General features: G+C 39.5%; 1 protein-coding gene across 4 annotated transcripts in view; it reads right to left on the bottom strand.

The window, feature by feature from the left end:
* Positions 1-1039: 1039 nt before the first annotated feature.
* Positions 1040-16838, bottom strand: part of LOC122346121 (spectrin beta chain, non-erythrocytic 1) — a 57182-nt gene continuing 41383 nt past the window's right edge. For 2 of the 4 annotated variants that reach the window (XM_043240801.1, XM_043240802.1), the window contains 29 exons: positions 16382-16776; positions 16191-16295; positions 15915-16073; positions 15481-15692; positions 15260-15397; positions 14847-15066; positions 14408-14761; positions 13976-14158; positions 13596-13798; positions 11995-12085; positions 11641-11787; positions 11164-11427; positions 10771-10995; positions 10424-10513; positions 10051-10344; positions 9803-9933; positions 9500-9704; positions 8980-9357; positions 8651-8895; positions 8250-8388; positions 8044-8128; positions 7666-7862; positions 7433-7548; positions 6977-7052; positions 6452-6565; positions 4899-5080; positions 4624-4797; positions 4469-4511; positions 1040-4383 (listed from right to left, as the gene is read on the bottom strand). In XM_043240801.1, the coding sequence (XP_043096736.1) occupies positions 4174-4383; positions 4469-4511; positions 4624-4797; positions 4899-5080; positions 6452-6565; positions 6977-7052; positions 7433-7548; positions 7666-7862; positions 8044-8128; positions 8250-8388; positions 8651-8895; positions 8980-9357; positions 9500-9704; positions 9803-9933; positions 10051-10344; positions 10424-10513; positions 10771-10995; positions 11164-11427; positions 11641-11787; positions 11995-12085; positions 13596-13798; positions 13976-14158; positions 14408-14761; positions 14847-15066; positions 15260-15397; positions 15481-15692; positions 15915-16073; positions 16191-16295; positions 16382-16776 (5375 nt within the window). In that variant the 3' untranslated portion in view covers positions 1040-4173. The remainder of the gene's footprint in view (positions 4384-4468; positions 4512-4623; positions 4798-4898; positions 5081-6451; positions 6566-6976; positions 7053-7432; positions 7549-7665; positions 7863-8043; positions 8129-8249; positions 8389-8650; positions 8896-8979; positions 9358-9499; positions 9705-9802; positions 9934-10050; positions 10345-10423; positions 10514-10770; positions 10996-11163; positions 11428-11640; positions 11788-11994; positions 12086-13595; positions 13799-13975; positions 14159-14407; positions 14762-14846; positions 15067-15259; positions 15398-15480; positions 15693-15914; positions 16074-16190; positions 16296-16381; positions 16777-16838) is intronic. The other 2 variants (XM_043240803.1, XM_043240804.1) reach the window with 1 other exon arrangement.

Raw genomic sequence — 16838 nt, 5'->3', positions numbered from 1 at the left:
AAATTTTGTGACCCACTAACGATATATATATATATATAAAATATTTTTTTACATTTTATATCAATCCTTTTGGGGCTCAGGGACAGTTTGGCAACCGTTTAAAGCATCGGTGACACTTTAGTGAGGGTCCAGCCCCTCGCGCTGCACTCAGCCGGTTTTAACGGTCGCCGGGTAACGCGCCATTGTGCCTGAACACAAAGCGGGGGCCCGGGAGGGCTGGAGGTGAGGCCGCCGTCGCGCTTTTAAATCGGCCTTAACATAGTGGTGCTGCGTTGCCAAGCGATTCTGAACACTTGTTAGACTTGATAGATGACACTCATGAGGCGAGATAGTTTAAAACATAATAGGCACAGGAGGAGAAACGACCGTTAGTCAGTATAACACAAACTAAACGGGGATTTGCATGCTGAGCAAATATATAAAAGGACCTGTTGAAAGGCCTAACTTACAGGAGCATTTCATACAGTCATTGTTTGCAAGTCTGTGGGCAGTTGAAAGCTTTCTGGTTGAGTTTAAAGGGCAGATTCAGAACTAACTATTCTCTGCATGGTGCAGAAGCGGTTAAGGGAATGAAAATGCATCTCATTCTCATCTTATAATTTGCTGTATTCCCTTGTCGTATTTATTTCTTCTTATTATCGCAGAAAATAAACTACATATTTAACTACAACACCGCCGCGAGGACAAGAATCTGAAGTCAGATACTGTTGTGTCTAGCGGAGGAACATGAGGGAGGAGGAGAGATTTGCATTCAAGCTGATTCTTGGTAAGACCTTAAACTTCATAGATTTTGGATGGGTTAAGGTCAAAGTTCATGACCCTTTGAAGACTTGGATGGCGGAGCAGTCTGAGAAAGAGGTCTGCATTGTGCTTAGACATGTATGGGAACAGAACATATTAAAAAGCCAAGGATAAGCATAGTCATACCCACATAACGAACAATGACTGACTCTCAGAAAGATTTTGAAAGTTGTGGGCATACATCAGTATACTTTTTGTATTTTACGCCTATACAATTTTTTGAAGAAAACACCACACATTTTTTTTTCTTTTCAAATCATGTTTTTATTCCTAATATTAGATGTAGATACACAAGTCAACAAACAAGTCTTTTTCTTGTTTAGATCAGTAATGAAAAATGCTCCACAGCACACTTGCCCCCAAGTGGCGGGGTTTGGTATTACAGACGAGAAACTCAGCACGAATAGGCTGCAGTTTTACAAGAGGTGCAGTTGCAACAGTAGTAGTATTAATAGTAATATTAATAATGACTTTTATAATAATAATAATAACAATAATAACAACAGATAATAGTAGTGATATTAACAACTTAAAAATCAATTTAAAATTAAGAATGGAATCAACATTCTTTAATAAATGGTATTTTTAATGGTTTCGGTGGAATTATTTTTGAAGACGCATTAAAATGTTGGAAAATATAATACTATTAGATAAAGGGAAAAAAATGTCATTTAAAAAAAATCCCAGATTTTATCAAATCTAATGCTCAGTACTTTGAGGCCACACTCACTTTTACTGAGAGAGGAGCTTCATGCCATTGAATTCACTGTATTGCAGTATTTCATTTTCCCAACAATTTTCCACAATGGTCTATTGAAATTTACACAAACAGACTCTCTTATGTGCCATAATGTGACTGACCATCTAAGCAAACTGGGTTAAAACCAACCATACTAGATAGTGTATAATGTGAGAGAAAGAATAGCAGTGTTCAGATAAAGTAACTCATAAAAATTATTTAAAAAAAAAATCAACAGCACAAATGAGACTAATCCGATGCAACACATTGACGTATTTCAGGAAGCAATTTAGCACACAGTCCCAAACTGTATGTGCAGGCTCAGACTAAATGAATCATCTTACAGATCAATGACAGTATTCTGTGTGAACAAAAGCACTGGTCTACAACTAAATCATTCTACCGCAGTGTTTGTTTTTTTTTTAAATCCTTTTAGGATGGAGAACATCAGACCAATCCAGAGAATAATGTTTCGTAACGTAGACTCCAAGCTCCTCGTTTCACATCCCCGAACGGAGCAGAAAACGTGTTTCAGTGACACTGTCCAGTCACTGAAAACTGGAAAGAGGCTGTTTTTGAAAACTGGACAAGGTTCAGCAGAGAGTCTGCATCATTTTCCTTCACATCAAACTTCACAGCAAAGAAAAAAACAAAACAAAAAACAACAAATTCAGCTTCCATCTTCGTGTTGACCCCTGAAATGCGTCTCCAAAGGAAATGTCAAGATGAATGACATAAGAGTGGACATGGCTCAATACTCCACACACCTCAGAGGAAGGGGCTTCATTGTATGACGTCAAGAACTCACGCTAATATTAACACACCAAGGCAAGCTTTCTCACAATCATGAGGCTGAAAAATCTTTATCCTACAAAAATACTGATTTCATGCCACAGTGGGTACACTTGTTACCAATACATCATGCGTTTAACTGCAAAAGTATATCTGAAATCCTGTCTTCTAGGTTGCTATTGATTCTGCCTGTGTAACGCGACTCACGGGACAAGAGAGACTCCTGCTGACCGCAAGTATAAAACCTACAATTATATAAGTATGTGGTAAAAATTTCACATTCCTCCAAGGAAGATAATTGATAGTAACTTGTGATGTACAAATAAAGGGAACAGATCATCTCAATCACCATGAATTGGGAAGGGGGGAATTGTCAATTTGGTCCGCATTAAGAATACCTCAGTAATTTTGTTTCTCATTCAGAGTTGAAGCACATTCACAACCGATATACCTGAAAGCAACCTCTTCTGAGCACACACACACACACACACACACTCGCTCACAAACACACCTAAAAATACAGCATCAACCTCAAGAGCATCACTGACACTAACCCAACTTCAGCTGTCAGAGAGGTTCATCCCTGTAAAATATTTAAAGTGTAGGGTCATGTGCATGTGTCCGCCGCTGTGTGAATGGTAAAACTGACGCCTGAGAATACATTCCGATAGGAAACTTGAAAATCAAAGGAGAAAAAAAAAATCGCCCGTCCTCAAATTCTTTGTTTGACGCAAGTTTAATGTTGGCTTGTGCAAGTGATACTTGTGTTGTGTCTGTTTGCTTTCGAGCAATTGTAAAACCAAAGTCCAAATCACAGCATCACACCTCAATTCAATCTTCACAACACATACTTTTCTGGTCTAAGAAGAGAACAGGATAAAGTGGTTAAAAGGAACATGATGAACTAAAAAACAAAACAAAACCACACAATAAGAATGCATACTCCAAGAACCTCTTAATGGGGATGAAAGAGAATAGAAAGATAAAATAAAAAAATAAAACCATCATAAATAGTGGGTTTTTTAACTCTTTCTTGAACTTGCAAGCTGAAAGGACACTACTTTAAAAAAAGAAAAGCATTCAACACAGCCATATCTAGAAAAATGAATAGGACAGAAAGAAAAATATTCTTTCAGTCAGAAGAGCATGTAGATGAAAGGAAAAAAAAAGACCAGCATAATCTCCCACCTCTGACTCATGGGATTCTTTCTGCTTTGTCCTCTCTGAACTTGAGGTCATACCAACTATACTTACAATTTCTTTAAATATTCAACTTTAAATTGACTAAAAAACGCAACAGCAAATGAACAATATTAATAATAGCAATAACAATTAAATCTTTTGTTATAAGTATAATAATACCAAAAAACAAAACAAAAAGAAAAGGATTGCGGTCCTTCACAAAGAAAGAGAGAGGTTGAAATCGGGACAGATAAAGGAAATCATCAGGGGAAAACACAAAATAGCACTCTTGGTCATTACAGTATGGAAACGCCATCTAAGCCAAAGACAAAATAATTTTTAGGGGAAAACTAGTCTAATTGAAAGGTGTGAGCTGAACTTTCAGGATGGCTCTTGGTCTGGGAGCGCTCCCTTGGCTCAGAGCTTACGGTCACCAAAAGTGGCGTTCAGTCTAGGAGGCAAGACTGAACAAGATCCATGTGTGAAATATGACAAATTGAAGAAAAATAATGAGTGGAAGAAAAGAAAGGGCAAAAAAAAAAAAATGTATCACAATGTGAGTTTTCTTCGCCTTTTCTAACTTTATCAGTTTTTTGAGTGTTGACAAACTTCCATCTCTTTCTTGGCTCACTGTTTAGATCTGTGGCATGTTTAGGCTGTTATTTCTTCTTGCCAAAGAAACTGAAGCGCTTCTCGCGGTCTCTCTCTTTGCCATCTTTGTTGCGCATGGTTACACCTCCTGCATCGCCCGAGCTCGGAGATATAGGTGGCATGGTCATCGCCCGACTCAGACCTCGCGTGCCACCCGGCGAGCGCTCGGTGGACGGCAAGGATAACTGGATTGCTCGAATCCAAGAACTCATCTCAGCCTGAAGGAGAGAAAGATTGTGTCGTAATCTGACTACTACACTTTTTCTAAAACTTGTCATAGAAAACATCCTTTGCAAAACTTACCTCATCCTTTGCTTGGAACAAGAACTCTTTTCCATCCCCAAGCCTTTAACAAAATAATATCACATACTAAGAACTTCATCTATTTTCTTGGGTATTTGCAGTTTCATGAATATGGATCAAATTTGAATACCGATCATTTCAAATCTCTTTCTCACCTAAGTTTAAATACATGTTTTCTTTTCTTGTAGTCATGGGCGACCTCACAGACAGCCTCACTAAGGCTGATGGGAACTTCTCCATGGTAGGGGATTCCATTTGAGGCACTCTTGTTATCCTTATAGAAGCCCAGACTGCCTTTACGCAATACGCAATATACATTCTGCCACGATCTACAAAAGCACAGAGAGAAACACATACCATTTACACAGTTAACCTAATTAGGTTCTCTCAGTCAAACTTTTTTGTACAATTTATCTGCTTCCTTTGTCACCTGGTGGCTGCTTTTTTGTTGTGTGATTCCATTTCCTGTTTTCTGCAAAGGATGCCCTCCATGGTTTCTGTGGCAGCCTCTGCGCCTCCTCGTCCTGGCAGTGTTGCTGAAGGATCTTGTCGTGATGCTGAGTCTAGACCGCTGTCACGGCCCGGACCGTTTACGGATTCTGATTCTGATCCCTGGTTTACCAAAACATGCTGCAGTTAGGAGACTTCACAATAATGCATTGCTTCTATCAACTATTAAATACTGATAAGGTAACTACTGTATTGGTCTATACTACTATTATTCTTTAAAGGATATTTGTAACTTTTACAGTTATATTTTATCTTGATAGCTAACAAAAACTCTTTAAACTATTCATTAAAAAGAAATTCGCTAACATTTATTACTGTTTCAAAGTTTGGGGATGGTAAAGTCTCTATCAAAATTACAATAAAATCGTGAAATAATTTAAAATAAAATTTTTATTTGAATATACATTTAAAAATCAGGTCTGATTTTGCTTATGATTTTGTGTAAACTGATATTTCTTTTTCAGGATGAATATATGAGTTAATAAAACGGCATTTATTTGAAATACAAATTTTTAACAAAGTGAAAGTGTTTACAGTTTAATGAACTGTAATATATATATATATATATGACCGCATATATGTTCTTTTTCAGTATTCTCATAAGATAACTATTTACACCTATTTTTTCTGTAATTAATTTAAGTATAATTCTTAATCACAAACAATTGTTTTGCTGATATTTTAATCATATTAATAAACAATAATCTGAAACAAGATATTCAAACTCAGTAAGCACAATATGTACATGCACATAAAGGAAAGCGAAGGCACACAAGTAAAAAAAAAAAAAAAAAAACACACACAATCAAGAAATGTTTCACCAAGGACAAACACGGGGCAGTATGGACAAGCCTGGGGAATGTGGGTGTAATAATGAAATAACACTGCCACAAAGACACTAGGACATATCTGCCTAAAACAGGTACTCAGACTAATTTTATATCCTAAGCCAAATAAGTAAATACAAATGTTAAAAAAATAGTTGCCTTGGCATAAAGTAAAATCCAATGAAACTGAAGGAAAAAAAAACATCTCATGTGAGTTGGATTAGTAGGAATTAGTTCAGTTGTTGTGATGCACCCAAACACTATACACAGATAATGTAAGTTAAGCTTCCCTGACAACAAACAGCAAAGCAACAGCACTACACAGAACAAAGATGTCTTTTAACATCATGAAGTAGAAATCTGTATATGATAAAGTGCATCACAAACACTGATGTTAAAGCTCAGGCCTACGAAAGAAAAACAATATTACACGTTCAACATTACAGTAGCCAAATACATAGAAAGAAAAGCACAAGACTGATCCACTGAAAGCAATAGGAAGCAGCAGAGCTGTGACTTTGCCCTCTAGCAGGTGTGGTATAGCTGCCGACATGCTGCGAGGCTGCTGGGTTGTTAAGCGCAAGCAGCTATGAGGCAGCGATGCTACACTACGGCTACAGGCTGGCGCTAAAGGGTTAGTACTCACACGCTCCTGTGCCTTGTGGGCTTTAGGCACAGGCTTAGAAACTGGGTTAGACTGAGGTTTACTCTCTGGTTTAGGTTCAGGTTTCTTGAGTTCAGATACAGAGACCGATAATGACTGCAGATAAGAGACGTCACAAGAATGTGTATTAACATGTGAGTGCGTTAGAACTGGCACTTGTGTGTGATTCTTCTGACAATCAAAAGACATCCACACAGTATGAAAATGCATTAAACACTCGATTTGTTGTGACAATATCTCCCACACTCAAAAAGACTTCAGACAAGAGAGTTCACACAGCAGAACATTAAAATCAACATAAATAATTGGGAGGAACAAGGAAAGAGACACTGAACACACAACAAGACTGTACAGTTGAGACCAGGACTGTGACGTGTGTCTTGACATGAATTTGAAAACTGTCAATATACTGACATATAATGTAAACATGTGCATGAAAGTGAATGCATAATTGGATCTATCATGAATAGAAAATTGAATATAAGCGCAGCGAGGAGCGTATCTGACCTGTGATGTGTCCTGGTCACTGTAGACACCATTGACAGATACTGACTGGTTCAATGTAGTCTGGTCTAGACTCGTCCTTAAGAGAAAACAATGTAAATGTGTAAATGCATCATTAAATACAAAAAAGTATAAACAAACATCTTTTTACCATGCCTAGCAATAGCATTTATTTAATGTATTAAATAAATCTACTTCTGATTAATTCCTGATTTAATGCATTTCCTAATAAAATAGCAATTACAATTACAACTATTATTTGAAATTTGCGGATCTGTAATTTTTGAAAACGTTTTTGAAGGCTTTACTTGATCAAACTCACAATTATAGCATTAATATTGTGCAAATATTATTACAATTTAAAAAACCTGTTGTTGAATATTTTATATATTATTTTTATTTATTATTTTGCAATCTAAGTAAGATGCAATTTACAATAGTACAGTGTGTTTTCTTTACCTTGCAGCAGAATCGTTTATCGCAGACTGTTCTACCTCCTCCACAGGGGGAGGTGTAGGTGGTCGTCTGGCCCTCTCTTCCTCTTCCCTTCTTCTTTGAATTTCCTGTTCTTCCAGCTGACATAGAACAACATGAAAATAAGTTTTAAAATGGCTATAAACGGTGCTATAAATGATGCTACCATTATTTTACAAACCCGTCACTTTAGTAATGCGGGTGTATATTTAACAAACCGTTGTGAGCTTCTCTAGCTGCGTGAAGCGATCTTCCCAGCCTGCTGCCAGTTTCTCAAAGGCTTCATGCCGTTTGATAAGACTCTCAACCTCGTCAACGTTAGAGCCCAATTCTGCTGCCCTGACCAGTGGCTCCTGTCCTGCCAGCCACGATTCGGCCATAGACGCATCCCTGCTGAACTGTAACACCTCCAGAACTAACATACACGCATAGAAACAGAGCAATACAAAGCATGAGCAATCACATAAATGCAAAGATGTCACATGGTCGAACAATTTCATAAAGTACATAACATTTATATTAAAACTGCCACCTTTGATGTAAATCTCATTAGCATGCCACCAGCCACAGAAACAAGATTCCTCCCACATACTCACCGATCTGTAAGTGGTCCATTTTCTCTTGCCACTTCTGATTAATTTCAGTACGTTTGGCCTGAAGCTGATCCAATTTCTCTTGAATCTAAAAATCACAGACATCCAATTACCTCAAAGTGTGTGAGTGGGTGCATGTAGGTTTCCTTTGTGTGTATGTGCTATGCTGCACAGAGCAGATATGTGCATGTTCATTTGTGTGGACAGACCTCATCTGAAGCATAGTGGTTGTTGTTGATGAGGGTGCGTCCCATTTCACTGCATGCAGTAAAGCTGTCTGCTCTGGTCTCTATCTCAGACTTAATATCCTGATGGTTGGCGATGACCAGACCAGCTGAGGAGACATCCCTATAACAAAACAGGGCATATATGAATCTCATCAGTTGTTTACTTATGTATATAATACCTAATAAATTGTACAGTTCTGAGGCATTTTTTATTTTTGTGTATAACTTCAGTAATCACAATATTACTGTTTTTACTGTATGGCTAATAAAATGCAGTCTTGGTGAACATAACAGACTTTCTAAAAAATTAAGATAGCTTAACAAACCTAAACTTTTAAATGATAGTGTATGATTTTGACTTCACAATAAGTGATTGTATGTACCTTGGGCTGTCATGTGACTGGATCTGTAAGTTGATTCCCTCCATCCACAGCATTAGGTCTCTGACCATATTAAAGAATCTGAACTTCTCCACTGTGTCCAATAGGAGTAGCCGTCTGGCTTGAGTGGCAGATTGAAGCCCCTCCCAGGCCTCTGTGACAGCACGTTCGTGGCGATGGATATCATCAGCTTTCTCTCCGGCGTACGCTTTCTGTAGACGTGCAGCATCATCCTGAACCTGTGTGACCTGCAGTGAAGAGTCCAAGGATGAAATTCAACCTTTTGATACATGATCAAACCATCATAATCAAGCCATGAGAAAGACCCTTACCTGGCCACTCAGTGCCTGTACATCATGCTCATATGCCGTGTGCTGTCTAAGCAAATGTTGGACAGTGTTCAAATCCCGTCCGAGTTCGGCCCCTTCTAGTGTCTCCTTCTTCTCCCGTATGAGCCCCAGAGCTTCCCGGGCATCCTGATGGAAGCGGTGCAGCTCGTACGAGGCGGCAAGCATCTGTGTGCGCGTGTCAATTAGCTCGAGCAGGTCAGCCCAGGCCTCATTGAGCCCGTCCTTCCACTCAGCCACACTGGCGTTTTCAGGATGACCAGACTCAATAAGTTCATCTGCTTGAGCATTCACTGCATCCACACGCTCCTGGCCAATTGTGCTGGTGTCCCGTGCAAACTCCCGGAACTTATCACGCAACATCTAAAGAGTTGAGAGAAAACTAAATTATAAACTGCAAGGCATAATCTTTAAAGAAAGGAAGAAGCAGTATTCACAGAAGTATGATCTTTTTAACTCCAGTAGTGAAGAAGCAGGAAGCGACTGGGAAAAGTGGATTTCATACCGTCACATGTTCATAGTCCTGTCCGAGTTCATGAGACCCAGCAACAACCTCTCTTTCAGCGATCCACTGTTCTAAATCATCCACCTCTCTCTTCAGCTGGGTAAGTCTCAGTCTCTCCTGTAGTTTGCCCCTCCTCTCTTCTGCTAGATCCTTCAACCCTGCATACAGCTTATCCACCTGGGCCTGCCTCAGAGTGATTCTTTCACTGTAAAAGGGAGAAATCAAAGGGATTATATTTTTTATAGCAATACTTCATGTCAAATGCTTTATCTGACAGCACAGAGATCCTACTATGCCCCTCACCTCTCTGGGTGTTCACTATTCACCATAAGTCTGCTGCTATTGGCCAGCTGGTGGATGGTTTGAGCATAGTCCTCTAGAGCCTGCTCCAGAATCTGGTGTTTCTTCACCATCACCAAAGCACTCTGCTCATCCTAGAACAACCATCATTAATAACTTTAAACTATGAATATGTAAACATACAAGCTGAACTGTAACATGAACTTGTTTTCTGAATGGTTGCTACAAACACAAAGTACAATTTTACTGACCTTCGCCTTTTCCTCTGACATCATATGAAGCTCTTGTTCTCCCATCCAGGCCTCAGCCTCTGCAGCATCTGCGTAAAACTGTTGTGCTCGGTTAGCCTCTTCTAGCCTCAAGTTTCTCTTCTCCGTTTCAGAAATCAGAAGTGCCCACAATTCTCTCAGCTCAGCGAGACGCCCTTCAAGAGCAGCTCTCCTCTCCCTGTCCATCTCCGACTCCTTCTCAGGGGACATGTTCCTACCATGAGCCTGGATGTCATCGATACGTGGCTGATGACCCTGAATCTCTTTCTGCAGAGTCTGGGAAAGATGAAAAATCAAAAAGTTTATTGAGATGATAAGTAAAGATTTCAGTAACATTTATTGAGCGACTGATTACCTGATTCTTTTTGATGAGGAGCTGGACACTGGGAAGATCTTTACCGTGGTCTGTGGACGTAGCGAGAGGCATCCTTTCCTTCACCCATAACTTTTGACAAAAACATTATTACTCTCCAAACTTTAGTCATTTTTCAAAATGAATACATGATTACAATAAAAAAAAAAACAAGTGTAAGATATTAATATGAAACAACTTTCACTCATAAAATGCTAGTAATTTCCACAAATAGTCATCAAGTACAAAGAGTGAGAAAGTATTTTCTCTCTAACATGTAATCCAATCTCATATAATAATTTTGAAAATAAATAAAATGTACAGGGTAGCAGCTTTTGCATGTAACTCACAATTTCATCCTCAAGATCTCTGTTGAACTGATGAGCCTCTTTTGAAGCAAGAAGACGCTGCCTCCTCTGCTTTAGAGGGTCCTGCAGTTCGGAGAAGCTGTCTGTCACCCTTCTCTGCTGCCCATCCACCTCCACTATCCCAGAATCCTCTTGGGCCAAGGCCAGAGCCTGTGACTGCAGAGACTGAACCTCTTTCTCACGCACCTCCATCTGATGCTCCAGCATCTGAGACACACACAGGTTCAGGGTCATATAGGGGGTCATTAAGTTTAAAACTTTAAAAAAAGTTTAAGTTGTCTGCTTGCACAGAATAAAACATAGTACACATCTTTTCCTGGGACTCTCACACTAAAGTGATCTGTGAGTGATCTTTCTATATGTCCTCTGATTTACCTGGTGTTTCTTGAGCAGAATGTTGACACTAGTGAGATCTTTTCCAAAGTCATCGCTTTGGAGTTGGGAGGAGATGTTCTGAAGCCAGGAGTCCAGTGCTGAGCAGCTTTGTGTGAAAAGTTCAGCTCTGTTAGCGTCAAATAGACACTGAGCTTTGGCTTGAGTGGTGCTCTCCAACTCCTCCCACTGCTTCTGCAGGCTGCTCATAGTCTCAGATACCGTCTGCTCCAGCTCAGGCTTCTCCTTTACTAACACCTGACCTTCCTACAAGAACAAGAATAAGAGAGACAAAGTCACTGTAGTAGTTTTGATTTATGCCGTTCTGTTTACAAGATCACATTTGTTTATTTAGTATGGCCCTGATTAAGCTATGAATCCTCTAGATTTACAAAATTTCCATGTCATTCACAATTTCAAAACCTTTATTGGTACATCAGATATAAAAAACTACTGGAAGAGATGTGCATGGGAATTTACCTTGTCAATCTTGTCAAGCCAATCCTTATTGGAGGCTAGCTCAGCCATGAAGGCCTGGTGCTTCTGCCACTTGCTGTGGAGGTTTCTAGCCTCATCATAAGACATGTCCTGAGCCGTCAACATTTTCTCATTTATCCACAACGTTAGCTAAAGAGATGGGCAAGGAAAAGAAGACTTATTAAAATCACACAAAATCCTGAATGTATCACTGCTGGCTTTATCCTGTAGGTGGTGCTGTGGTTTACTGGTGTCATGTGAGAGAGCATTATCTTTTATAATGTAAGTCAGAAGGACGTTGTCTCATTATGCAGTATAATGGATATATTTAATCTTGATTGCTCTGTACTTTATTACCTCTTGTCCATCCTGTAGGAAGTGCTGCAGCTCTCTGTTGTCCTTCAGTTTAGTTAGCAGCTCATTGGCAGCTTCTTTGTTCTTCTGGTGCCTGAAGGAAATCAATGAGCATGAGATGAAAAACATGATGTTACCTGTAATGTATTTAATGAGTTTGGGTTTAATGAGTTTTCAATATAGTGCAGATGTTTATATATAAAGACTCTTATGCTCAATTGAGTCTGCATTTTAGGAATGCAATGATTATAGATTTCGTTGGTACGATTATTGTCTGAAGAATAATTATTATGCATTTTTTTCATTTTACAACCATACTAATATATAAAATATAGAAATATCTAAAATAACTATTTATATATTAAAGTGTTATTTATAGCTGGCTTTTGCGTGAAATAACATTAACTAACAGTACAGAAAAAAATTAAACAAAAGACAAACAAGTCCTGGGGTAGAGAGTTTGGAAACATGATGAAAAATTGGTTAGCTGTGTTTTTTTCTTATGAATAATACTACAAAAGGGATAGTAAATAAAGTTAATGAAGTATTATTAATATACGACTAATATTACCTTTTTTTATGCCACAGGGGAAAATGTTACTAATGATGGAAATAAGCTAAAATGTTATTAGAAATCAACTGTCATCAATAGGCCTGTGTAGTGTATTCATTTTTAATAATGTTAATAATAATTTATTTATTTTACATGTGGCCTGAGAAAATTATGTCTAATATTTTGGTTTGTGAGATGGAAGACCGCACTGCGCTTGTATACAATGTGGCAGCATTCTCATTAATAAAATAGCCTACTGGAGAGAGGCACAGATGCAAGCAGACTAATTCACACAGGCAACTATCACCTCTCTCTCTCGATCAAATAATTAATCCAATAGAAAATTTGAGTAAATGTGACTTATCTCTTTTTTTTATCTGAAGCAGGCAGAATGCTGAGCTGGTTCTTGCCTTCACGTGCATAAAAATCATTCAAATGTGCAGCTAGCCGTGCGTTATCCCTTATGTATTCTGTCTTTAGCCACAGTTTAAACGATATTAAACAATATTTAAATGACACCTTCTCTGTGTCCCACATTATCGACAGGCATTTCTCTGGTGGAAATGAGGGTTCACTGTTTGTTCACAGTTCATAATGTGTATAGTAGCCTCGGTAGTCCGTGTCTCTAAGCATATCTTTTTAAACTGCTGCACTGTAGTGTAACTTTCTTTTCATTTTGCGTTGCAAGTTTGCAAGTTGCAACAATTTTGTTCCATGTAACAGAACCATTCAGTTTAGCGGAACCTTTATGATTAATTAACCATGACATTTTAAAGTGTGGTTAATCACAAAACTAGTTAATTAGTGCATCGCTACTGCTTTTACTTACAAATACGGCAAAAGCAGTAATACTGTGAAATATTAATTACATATTTGAATAATTATTTTATATATTTTATATTTTAAAATGTAATTTTCTATTTTATTTTTTTTAGATTTTAAAATGTCCTTTATTACTATGACAGCAAGCTGATTTTTCAGCCATTACTCTTTGTGTCACATGATCCCCATAAGTGCGCACCACTTTTGCATTTCTTCTGTTCCTGCTCACCTCTCCTGAATAGAGTCTGTCTTCTCCTGGATCTTGTCTGCATACGTGTTACCATCTGATATTAATCTCCGTCCAGACTCAACAACGCCATTGATCTTTTCTTCATTGGCCTCCATGGTGGTGAGGAAGTCTTCATGTTTCTTGATGGCCTCCACAGCCCCCTGTAGGCTAGAGGGCATCTCTGTGTGTGACAGAACATACTCCTGCAGGCAAAGTAAAAGGAAGCTGTTTATTCAAAGTCACTACTTGCAGTTTATTTAACTGAAATCGGGCCCTTCCCCAAAAGGCAGAAAGATATGGAATGTGTTAGTCTACTATTGAACATTTAGCATCTAGTTGCATAGTAACCTGGTAAAACAAGCAATATTGCCATCACACACCTGGCTGTTGAGGAAGCCCTCTGCCTGTTTTGCATCTCGTAGCAGGGTTTGGAAATCAAACGCCTGAGCGAGGACACAGTGGCGGCTCTCCCACATTCTCCTCAGCTCATGCCAGCCAGTGTCCAATGCTTGCAAACGTTGAGCCAGGAACATATACTGGGCATCAGTCTGCCCCTGAGTCACCTAAACACACAAAGCCCATTAAGAAATTTCAACAAGCCGTTTCAACAACTATTTGTCAATAACATAAATTGTCGTTTAAAAGATTGGAATCAGTAAGATATAAATAGTTAATTATTCAGCAAGGATGGCAATACAAAATATTTATATTTCAGATAAATGTTATTTGTGATCATACAAGACTGCTTTTCATATTACTGACAAACACAAACTTTTGAACAGTAGCAAACTTTAAAGTTTACACTAACTGACCTCAGCTCCAGTAGCTCTCATCTTCTCATAATCCTCCCTGTAATTATCTACTTCATTCTTTATTGCCTCATGCTGCGCCAGCAGTCGCTCTGCTTCCGCCAGAGATGTAGGTGTGTCCTCGGATGCCACGGTGGTTTGTGTACGAGACAGCCAGGCCTGGAAGTCATCAAGATCTCTAAGGAAGCCCTGAAGCTTAGAGGCTTCGCCGAGTGACTCCTCACGCCGTTTCATGGTGGCTCGGAGCTCCTCCCACACCTCCTGGATTTCAGCCAGTCGACCCTTGATCTCCTCCTCCTGCTCAGGATGCTCAGATGCCAACTTTTCAGCCTCAGAACGTAGGTCATCCAGCTTACCCTGTGAACAAGGAAGAAGAAGAGAATGAGTAAGAGAAAGGAAAAAGCTAAAACGACTATTAAACATAATGATGCCTTTCTTTTACCTGTATAGCCTCCAGATCTCTCTCCATACCAGTGAGCTTACGCTGCAGGGCCATGACCCCAGCAAGGTCATTTCCAAGGCTCTGTGTGGACTCAATAACCTTGGTCTTCTCCTTCATCCAGCTCTTGATCTCATTGCACTCAAGATGATAGTTCTGGATATTCAGTGCTGATTCCAGAGCTTGTTTGCGCTGGTTGGCCAGACTCTGGAAATCAGACCACCTGCAGAGAAGGAAAATAAAGGAGAAGTATGAGGCCATTTCTGTGTGAATCTGATTATTCGACTTTATGAGCATTCTGTGTGTGTTTTTGTTTTAAGATGGGTCTTTTTTTGTTAATCTCTTGTTTGTTGTGGTTTTGTTCTGTGCAATGATACTGGGTGTAGTTGATCTGCTCTTTGAGTTGGTGACTCTACCTCTTATTGAGCTGGTTCTGTGTCTGGTCGATCTGCTCTTTGTTGCGGTTGTCTGATCCAAGAAGCTGTTGAGCCACCTGATTGACATCAGTAATGCGAGCACCCAGGGTGTTCATCTCTGGCTCCAGAGTTTCAAACCTTCAGTCAAAACAAAAACCATATTACACCAAAACATGCCATATCGATGAGTTTTATGCAGGCGTCAATCTATCTGTTCTCACCTCTGCTGGACCACCTCCAGATCCTCCAGTTTGGTGGGAATCTCCATGTTGTGTAGCCACTGTTCTTTTTCTCCAACCCACAGCTGGCAGGCACTTGCTTCACTAAACATGCGATACAAAGCAAGCGCTCCATCTAAGGTCTGTCGCCACGATGACGACAGACCCTCTAACTCTTCATAACGCTGCTCTATCGCTGGTAGACGGCCCTCCACCTGATAAAGAACGAGAGAGATATGTAATATGGGTTTGGAGAAAGAGAAATTTTTATAATGCTGTTTAACATTATAAATGTCTTTTAGAAAAAAAGAATTGTATGGATCCCAGTCATTAGAACAGTACTTCAAAATCAAGTATATAAATAAGTGTTTAATATTGCTTATTAATTTGTAGTTAATGCTAAGTTAATACTTAATTTCTAATGTATGTTTGTGCACCTGTGGAGACTGTGAATATGCTTCAGGTAGTGTTGAGGCCTGTTCATGAAGTGAGTCGATGAGTGATCGGTGACTCTGAATTTCCTCCTCCACCTCTCTCTGCTTTCTGGCTAGAGTTTGTGTAGAAAACTCATCATGGCCAACTTCTTGACTTGACACCTGCAAACAAAACACACAGAATAAGACAACCCAACTCAGTAACACAGCTACACCATGATAAATTCTTCTGAAATATAGCTATACAAACAGGCAAACATGTTCGTGTGTTTGTTTTACCTGTCTTAGTGTTTCCAGTATCCAGGCCTCCATGTCATTGGCGTCTGTCTGGAACTGATGGAAAGCTACAGACTCTTTTAGTCCCTGCTCACGCAACTGTGAGGCCTGTAGAAAAAGAAAGTGTAAAATATGGTATAAGAATGTGATGCTGTGGAAAGAGACATGTTAAAGTTTAAAGTCTGATCCTGTACCTCTTCCAGGTGTGACCACTGTGCTCTCACATCCTTGATTCGCTCTGTCACTTCAGGTGCTCCAAAGTGGCCTTCCTTCACCAGGGCCTCTCCACCAGCAATGCTGTTCCCTAGAGGGCCATACCGGGCTGCCATCTCATCCCTGAAGGCCTCGTGTTTAGACAAAAGGTGAAGAGCGGAGCTTAAGTCCTTTCCGTAGTCTCCTCCGGACAGGATCTGCTCCTGCTCTCGGATCCAGGCAGCCTCCTCTCCCAGTTCCCACAGGAACTGCCACAGCCTTCGTGAGTCATCCAGTCGAGCTCGTCGATCCGCTGCCAGCTGCCCAAGTTCTCCGTATGCTCGGCCCAGAAGATCCACCTTTTCTTCAACCAGAGAGGGGTCACATGGCTTATAACCTAAAAAGAAAGAACCAATTGTGTTTCAATTTTGAGCTTACAACCACCAAGTTTGTGTAAAT

The sequence above is a fragment of the Puntigrus tetrazona genome, chromosome 5 (assembly GCF_018831695.1).
Source record: "Puntigrus tetrazona isolate hp1 chromosome 5, ASM1883169v1, whole genome shotgun sequence".
Lineage (NCBI taxonomy): Eukaryota > Metazoa > Chordata > Actinopteri > Cypriniformes > Cyprinidae > Puntigrus > Puntigrus tetrazona.
The sequence above is the reverse complement of the archived record's forward strand: the minus strand, read 5'-3'. Positions and strand labels throughout refer to the sequence as shown.